This window comes from Esox lucius, chromosome 12 (assembly GCF_011004845.1).
Source record: "Esox lucius isolate fEsoLuc1 chromosome 12, fEsoLuc1.pri, whole genome shotgun sequence".
NCBI classification, from domain to species: Eukaryota; Metazoa; Chordata; class Actinopteri; order Esociformes; family Esocidae; genus Esox; species Esox lucius.
Window position 1 is genome coordinate 22,162,562 of NC_047580.1, and position 9,373 is coordinate 22,171,934.

Sequence of the window (9,373 nt, forward strand, 5' to 3'; positions counted from 1 at the left end):
CCTGGCTGTTTGTTTAGAAATTCTAGGTACAATTAAAAAGCCTGGTTACATGTAGGTATGTATGGCTGGATCATTTCAGCGAGGTAAGTAGGAGCAAGTCCATGTATTGATTTATAGGTTAACAATAAAACCCTAACCCTGACAGGCAGCCAGTGTAACGAGGCTAATACTGGAGTAATGTGTAAAAAAAAAATTGTTCTAGTTAGGATCCTAACAGCCGTGGGCAACACTAATTGAAGTTTATCTATTGATTTGACAGTGTAACTGGAAAGAAGAGCATTTCAGTAATCTAATCTAGAAGAAACAAAAGCATGGAATAGTTTTTATGGGTCCGTTTTTGATAGAAAGTTTCAGATTTTTGCAATGTTTCGAAGATGAAAATAAGCAACTCGAGATATTTTATATGCTCATCAAAGGAGAAACCTAACATTGAATGACTTTATGATTTAAAAAAAAAAAAATAGTAGTAGTGAAGCGTAAGTTGAAGCACATTAGTTAGCTATACTGCGGTTTGTTAATAGTATGTAAAGTTGATAAATTAGATAGCTAACCCACTAGCTTGCAAGCTAACCTCCGTCAGCTACCGGGTCCTAACTCCCAAGCAAATGTACACAGTCCGGTTAACTACGGTGAATATAGCTAGCCAACTAGCTCCACATCAAGTTGCAAAGTGGCAAGTTAACAATAGCTAGCTAAGTAAACTTTTAATCGCCTTAGCTATCCATCTAACAACTAGATGTGCAGCTAGCTGGCTTCATAGTAACTAACTAATGATATCGTTAGCACACTAGCTAGCTAACTGGTTAACTAGCTAACAAATCTAGATACTTTTTAGAGCTTTTATGTGTTCAGCAGTGCAGTCATTATGGCCATGTATCAATAACAGGGCCAGCTATAAAAAGCACGTAGACTTTCTGTAGTAGCTAACTATTTTTGTAGAAATGGTGACTATAAAATAGATAACAAAGAAGGTTCAGATTATGACCATGAAGCATGGACACATACTGCAGGAGAGATAACAACTATGAGACTAGTCTTGTTACAAAAATTATCAACACAAGCAAGTACCTTTTGCTGCAGTGGCCCAGATTGTGTTTGGTTACATGGTCGGCTGGTGCATTGCTACCGAGACAGTATACAGTGTACATACACTCACCTAAAGGATAATTAGGAACACCATACTAATACTGTGTTTGACCCCCTTTTGCCTTTAGAACTGCCTTAATTCCACATGGCATTGATTCAACAAGGTGCTGAAAGCATTCTTTAGAAATGTTGGCCCATATTGATAGGATAGCATCGTGCAGTTGATGGAGATTTGTGGGATGCACATCCAGGGCACGAAGCTCCCGTTCCACCACATCCCAAAGATGCTCTATTCGGTTGAGATCTGGTGACTGTGGGGGCCATTTCAGTACAGTGAACTCATTGTCATGTTCAAGAAACCAATTTGAAATGATTCGAGCTTTGTGACATGGTGCATTATCCTGCTGGAAGTAGCCATCAGAGGATGGGTACATGGTGGTCATAAAGCGATGGACATGGTCAGAAACAATGCTCTGGTAGGCCGTGGCATTGAAACGATGCCCAATTGGCACTAAGGGACCTAAAGTGTGCCAAGAAAACATCCCCCACACCATTACACCACCACCACCAGCCTGCACAGTGGTAACAAGGCATGATGGATCCATGTTCTCATTCTGTTTACGCCAAATTCTGACTCTACCATCTGAATGTCTCAACAGAAATCGAGACTCATCAGACCAGGCAACATTCTTCCAGTCTTCAATTGTCCAATTTTGGTGAGCTTGTGCAAATTGTAGCCTCTTTTTCCTATTTGTAGTGGAGATGAGTGGTACCCGGTGGGGTCTTCTGCTGTTGTAGCCCATCCGCCTCAAGGTTGTGCGTGTTGTGCGTGTTGTGGCTTCACAAATGCTTTGCTGCATACCTTGGTTGTAACGAGTGGTTATTTCAAAGTTGCTCTTCTATCAGCTTGAATCAGTCGGCCCATTCTCCTCTGACCTCTAGCATCAACAAGGCATTTTCGCCCACAGGACTGCCGCATACTGGATGTTTTTCACTTTTCACACCATTCTTCGTAAACCCTAAAAATGGTTGTGCGTGAAAATCCCAGTAACTGAGCAGATTGTGAAATACTCAGACCGGCCCGTCTGGCACCAACAACCATGCCACGCTTCTTTCCCATTCTGACATTCAGTTTGGAATTCAGGAGATTGTCTTGACCAGGACCACACCCCTAAATGCATTGAAGCAATTGCCATGTGATTGGTTGATTAGATAATTGCATTAATGAGAAATTGAACAGGTGTTCCTAATAATCCTTTAGGTGAGTGTACAGTATACAGTACACTAAGTGCCATGGTTGACATGGACATCAGGGGCTCAAATGTAAATTTGAGGTCAGACTCTGTCTCACCAAGACTCTGTCTTGCCAAAGGCAAAGATATTAAAAAAACACCCAGAGGCCAAGAGTGACCTCAGGTCAATGTTTAAGTACATGTATGCTAAAATGAAAAGTAATAATAGTGATAGTGTTATGTAGAGTAAAAAAATAAAGACATGCTTAATATATAAGGTGTTTCAAACTTGATGGTATTGCCTATAACTGCTTATTAATTGACATGTTGAATATAAATGTTTTAATAATTCAAATATACATATGATGTGTTATTTCTAAATCTTATAAAAGTATAAATGTTTCACATTTAGTGTGTGTTAGAACAATGTTTTGGTGTTAAGATATTCAATTTGCAATATGGCTATATTTATTTCTTGAAACTAAAGGTTTAACATTGTGATGGTGAGATGGAACCTTATAATTCTGAACTAGAGTGCTCAGAATTATAAGGTTCCATCTGCATTTTAACTATTCTAAAAAAGAACATTTCTAATTGTCCCAGGATTCTGATATGACTTATCCAATAGGGTGATGGCCTTGTTAAGCTATATAAAAATATATATATATATATGTAAAGCCTTTGCTAACACTAGCGTGTTGCTTGCTGGGTATCTCTTAATCATATTGAACGCAGATGGAACCTTATAATTCTGGATGATGCGGTCCAGGACAACTATGGGGGTACCAAAAAACAGAGCAGCAAAATTACAAAAAGTGAATCTGGATCTGTGGCTCAACTGCAGCTGCTCTATTACAAAACCCTTGTTACAGGCAGTTAGTTCTAGCCAACGTTAACGACGTAAACTGTAACCATGCGGCAAGTCTTACAGCTCTAGAACCATACATGATGATCCTGACTGGCTTCTGGATGTCTACCCAATCGGTTTATAAACCGATACAACCTAGCAGTAGGTCTTGAGATTGACAGGCTGTGTAACTGACAGTTTTCTTCTCACACACCGATCTGGGTAACCTCGCCCAGTTCATATCCCACAGACAGACGTGTGGGTGGCAGCATCACTCTATATTTAGTCGTGTCACACACCCATGGCATTAAAGCAAAGAGTGGACAAACCAGACCGGACAGAAAACGGAAACATTGATCTCACAGTGCCTGTGGTGACACGTTTTAATTACTAACTTGCTTCTGTTCGTAACGCCTGCTAGCCATTATCTGTAGTTAAACAATAGCTGTAGGCATACTGTACCGAAGCTAGGTAGCATACTGTACTGTACAGCTAGCAAACCACACATGGTTACGTTACCTTTACCCCACGAAGTACCCGTACTGTGTCCTCATCATCCACTCCAAATGACACTTTCCTGGTCACACTTTGACCGGATCCCATCTCTATGTATTTTCCAAATATTGTTTTCAAATGGGAGAATCTACTGTTCACTTCTTAGCAGATCGCCACTGCAGACAGCTATTTTGACAGATAGAACAAGAGAACCAATCAGAGAAATGTTAATGTGAATGGATGGGCTAGCGACTATTCTCGATTGCCATAGGGGGATCATATCATCTGATCCAATTGAAATGTAGTATGTTAAAAATGTTGCCAGACGTTTGATGGGAAATGAAGTTTAATTTCTTTCAACGTGATTTCAGACGTTATTTGTCACTAGAGGGCACTGTGTGCAAAGTTTAGTAAAATGTTGTGCAGTAGCAGTCATTCCAGCAAACTAATAGTTTCAATATAAAGCTAAGTAACTTAGAATGAGGTCAGAAATTACTAACACTGTGGCATTCATAGATTGTGGAAGTCATCTGGCGCATGAGACAAACTCTAAAACAGATTTCCAGGAATTGGCACCCTGAGGGCCCACTCTGAAATGTCAAAATATTTTTTTTCACATGCTGCTTTTATCAGTTTGAACAATAGATTGAACCTGACAAACCAGTTTAGATACATTCATCACAATGCAAGGGCATGGCAGCCAAAAAATATCTCTTAAAGGGACATGCTGGTGATTGTACCGGTAAGACTACATTGTACACAGATCACAACAAAAATAATACATGTAATTCTAAATTTATAGTCCATCTATCCATGTACTTGTGTTATTCCTTTCCTCCATTAAAACTGAATACATGATGATGAGAAAACAATGTATTTTTGTTTTTTACAACACCTTAACAGTATAAATGCTTGGAGTTTTGCTATTTTATATGTACCAAAAAACAACATCATTGGTATGTTAACTGGTATGTTAAAAGAACTCGTCTGTGAAATTGCTGTTGACACCCTGGCTGTGTCCTTGTTCATGTTGCATACTAAATAACGACATGTAGTCTAAAACCCTCCAGAAAAAAGAACAATGCTTGTCTCCAAAAATACATTGGCAAAAATAACAAATATACATATTCTTGATTTGAATGTATATGCTGTGGTAGTAGAAATGATGATTATGTTTTTGCAAGGGCCTTACAACACTGTTTGCTTTGCTTTGCCTGTCAGCTGGCAAACGTGACAGAACTTTCAATAACAAATCACATCCTGTTTCAAACCTGCCAGCAGTTACGCAAGGTGAAGTCGTACATCTGGTTGACCCCAATATGGCATGCCATACTACCATCATGCACAAACCTCTACTGCTTGACAGAGTGTATCTGCAACAACATTTTGAGATACACTGGGCCAATTGGGAATGTGAAATAGGAAAAAGTATGCAATCTTTACTGTAAGTCACTCTGGATAAGAGAGAAATCCGTAACTGGAAAGTTCACTGTTGCTGTGTTTACCTTGATATGACCATTAAAATGTATTAACTTATCATACCTGCCAAAATTGTGAATTTCCTCATGCGAAGCAAATACAAGCATTTCTGTATTTTACTGAAAGAAACAGGCATATCTACTTTTCTGTTTGTGAAGATACCACACTCTCAAAAAGAGCTTGTAAGCTCCTGAGAATCTGTACAAATGGGCACCACCCCATTTTGTAAAGCCGCATTTGTAGTCTATAAACTTATGAGGTCTTTACAAAGCCAAAGCACATAACTCAACTTGGCTATCCTGAAATGTTGTGGCTGATGGGAACACTTCTTAGACCAATGGCTGTATTTAACAAGGTCAATCATATTGTAACAATAATTGTTACAAAACATAATACCTTTTTAGATCAGACAGCAGGCTCAATCAGCTAAAGACGTCATTGGTTAAACTCTGGCAATCCAAAAAAAAATTTGAAACCCCTCCAATCACTCCGAGTTATTAAGACTGACTGAAAAAACACCTCTAATAGTGTGTAGTAGTGAATTATTTCCTTTAAATGTAAATGCCTTTACTGCCTGCTGTGTGGTGCTCATGTTGAACAGATTACTGTTACAATCAAATAACTAAGTTAATTCAAAAAACCTTTCATGTACAAGCAAGTTCTGAGCACCAGCTTGAAGTGGATGCTGCACATGCGGAAAATCTACTTGGATTCCAGAAAATCCAGAACCACAGCCATTTCATGCTATTTATTGGTTGTGACCATAAAAAGAGATAGAGGACACATCCCTACACTGAACATACCTTTGCTCCTTTCATTGATATGGGTTGCATCAAAGTTTGTCAAGGATTCAAAGATACATCAAGATTAAAAAAAAGGTTCTCATCAGATAACAGAAGTCGTGTTTGTTTGCAACTAACATTGAGCATGGTATCTCCACTGAAGATCAAGTTTTTTTTTATCCTGTTTAAATCAATTAACAAAGCGTACCATACACTTATGTGTTTATTATTATTGTAATGATTACAATGTTTTTTTTTAAATACAATGCACTCATTTTTGTTTTTGTCCCTGTTGAACATTTAAAACCAAAGCATCTAATATTTACATGTACTGTAAGCCTAGCTACTTTAGACAGTTTTCCTTTCATCACACTGACTTCAGGCTTGTGTGCGCATGCATTATAAAAGGAAAGCAGAAACTAATGCAACCGCCCTGTAAATAATGATCAGAAACACATTGATGTTCAATATTTTTTATAATTATGTAGTAATCCATGTAACTAGTAACAACAAGCTGTTCTATAGAAAAAACATAGCCAGCTACTGTATGCAGAATCCTGTTGCCTGAAAGGAAAACATTACGTATTCACTTGTCTGACTATGACCATCATCATCAACAAACAAGCTTATACATAATTATTATTGATATGACATGATCCCTTGCTAATTATCTATCTATGATGTTTTGAGTGTAGAACTTTGTTTGAATTAATCAGCAATCAAGCTTTTTTCTGACCAATTGTCCCAGAGATTGAAGAAGTGAAGGTCCGCTCCATTGCATTCAATGCTTCACGGCCATATCCATTATAAATTACAGTTTAACCAATATAAATATTATACATTATATTTATAATGTACATGTTGAATTAAGTGACATGATGTCAGATTGATGTGCTGAGGTCAATAAGCTAATATTTATTAACACACAAAGACCCAAATGTTCAATAATTTAGTTGGGCCATCCATCCATTAACACAGCACTTGTGTATATAAGTCTGACAAATATACATTTATTATAGTAGCAGTCCCGATCTTGATGTAACATAAAAAAAAAGTGCAAAACTCATCTTCTCCACTAATCAATAACCAGTCGAATCATGTTACAAAATTCAATTGCATTTATTGGTTACAAATACTAATACAGTCTGTACTTACTGTTAGTACACATGACAACATACCGCCCTGCCTGGACAACATTCAGATTCTATGGTAAAACATTTCTGAGAGTAACTTCAGTTGTTTAATTGGAAATGTTTCTCACCTAGTAGTAGTAGTAAGATCATCAGTAAAATCATAGTCAGATACTTATTGGGTTAAATGAGTAACAGAGGCCTTTCCAGATGAAGAAACTGTATAGTGGTGATGGGTTGTCACATTCCACTCTGGAGGGTGATCCAGGACTCTGCAGTGGTAGAGTGGATCCCGAACGCCGGGTACACTGGCTCTCTGAATGTAGCCCTGAACGTGTGCAGGTGCTCCCGATGGCCCTTGGTGCTGTGGAAGACCAGAGTTCCCCTCTCATAGTCCAGCGTCACCTCCACCCTTAGGGGCTGATTGATGATCTCAGTCAGCACCACGCTGGATGAGGCATGGCAGGCCATCAGTTTCTTGTTCTTCCACTGCAGACGCCAGGAGACAAAGTTGCGGCCCAGCCGGCTGTGGTCACCCTTCCTGGGCAGGCTATTGTAGCATATGCCTACCGACCACATGCTGTGCTCTCCCATCTCTAACACCCAGGTGTGCTCCCCACTGGTGAAGCCCTGGGAGCACAGGATCTGGGGAACGGTACTGAACCTCTCAGGGTTATCAGCATATGCCTGCTTACTGCTGCTGTACTTGACGGTCTGCCGGTCGTTGGAGAGTAAAAGGCTTGGGTGGGCTGTGTCAATGTTGAAGGTCAGCTCCAGAAAGTTAAGCGAGATATTAAGTTCATGGAGGAGCTGCACCATCTCAGTCTTGAAGTCATCTATCTTCAGGTTGGCAAGGAGCCTCTTGGTGTTGATAGGAGCCTTGTTGGGCGTTGTGGCCATAGTACCTTTCACCACCTTCCTGAACTTGGGTTCAACCATCAGGAATCCATGGATGAACTTAACCTTATCTGTGACAGCCAGGACCTCTGTGGTGCTTTGGTGAGCCTCTTTCAGCTGCTGTTGCTGTGCCTGCAGAAGCTCGAGACCACTCTGCCAGCTCTCCTTCTGTTGGTTTATCTCCTCCTCCTGCAGGAGTTTAATCCTGTCTTGGTAGCAATGCACCAGCCCGACCATTTTGTCCATCAGGGCCACAGACTTTGACATCTTGTCCCCCACAGAATTAGAAGGGATCTGCTCCTCAGCAGCTTTCTGCAGTAGGGTCTCGGCCATCTGCAGCCTGTTGGCCACCTCCTTGCACCGACTCTCCAAGGCCTGCCTCATCTCTTCCTCGGCCGCGTCAACTGTCAAGACATCGTGATTATGGTGGCTGCCCTCCAAGAGGCAAGAGCCACAGAGAGCCGTCGAGTCACTGGAACAGAAATACTCCGGCAGACGTCCGTGGACCGCACAACCGGTCAAGCTCAACTTCTGGGGATGTACCAGGGTATGGTTCTGGAAGGACTCCCTCTCTGAGTGGCGGTGCAGGTGCCTGGCACACAGGGACATCTCACACTTTAGACAGGTCTTGATGGCCGGCGTCTCCGTGTCCAGGCAGTGGTCGCAGATCACATCAGTTGGCTCGCTCATTTCGTCCACAGTGGCCTTATAGTCTTCTACGATGCCGCGGAGCTTTACGTTTTTTTGCAGTTTGTCCATACCGCCGTACTCCTCTCTGCACTCAGGGCAATGATTTCCAAACGTCTGAGCACTGGCGACGTCTGCAGCATTCTGAATGCAGGCCAGGCAGTAGTTGTGCCCACAGGGCAGACACACAGGATCCAGGTAGAGCCGCTGGCAGATAGGGCAGATGAGCTCCAGTTCTAATAACTTTTCTTGTTTAGATTGAGACATAGTTCTTTGTTTTTCCTTGTGGTGCTCCGCACTGGCCAAGAAACTGAATAGACTGAACATGAGAAATACACAGAAACCCGTTGCGATATTTACCCACAAGAAAAGTGGAAATGGTGGCTGAACAGCATTCCGGTAGGTGACTACGCCAAGAATGCGATCATAGGGGCTCATCTTGACACTGCCACCAAAAGAAAAAAGAAAAGAATGTGTACTGTTTCATAAGTTATAGGAAACTGCAGTGTTAGATGAGGGATCTCTGTATTGTACATACCTTACGAGTCGTGTTACACTGTGTTAGCTGTAAACACATTAAAAGTACATTTCTGGGATCTTTCCAACACAAAATGTGTGTTTTGTTATGAGTTTGTAGCATTGAGTATAAATCAATTTTAATACTGGTAAATAAGACATCTATTTCTAGTTTATGTAATTGTATATTTTATTTAGCACAACTAAAGAAGAAATAAGAAA

At 40.6% G+C, this 9,373-nt stretch overlaps 2 protein-coding genes across 3 annotated transcripts in view; both read right to left on the reverse strand.

Moving 5' to 3' along the window:
- Positions 1-3,868, reverse strand: part of chchd6a (coiled-coil-helix-coiled-coil-helix domain containing 6a) — a 75,201-nt gene extending 71,333 nt beyond the window's left edge. The window contains exon 1 of one of the 2 annotated variants that reach the window (XM_034295704.1): positions 3,685-3,868. In XM_034295704.1, coding sequence (XP_034151595.1) covers positions 3,685-3,768 — 84 coding nt within the window. In that variant the 5' untranslated portion in view covers positions 3,769-3,868. The remainder of the gene's footprint in view (positions 1-3,684) is intronic. The other variant, XM_010891485.3, reaches the window with a different exon arrangement.
- Positions 3,869-6,318: 2,450 nt separating this feature from the next.
- On the reverse strand, positions 6,319-9,049 carry LOC105022776 (E3 ubiquitin/ISG15 ligase TRIM25). Its single transcript, XM_010891484.4, has one exon. It carries the CDS (start codon positions 8,960-8,962, stop codon positions 7,292-7,294), a length of 1,671 nt encoding a protein of 556 aa, XP_010889786.3. The 5' UTR covers positions 8,963-9,049; the 3' UTR covers positions 6,319-7,291.
- Positions 9,050-9,373: the final 324 nt, after the last annotated feature.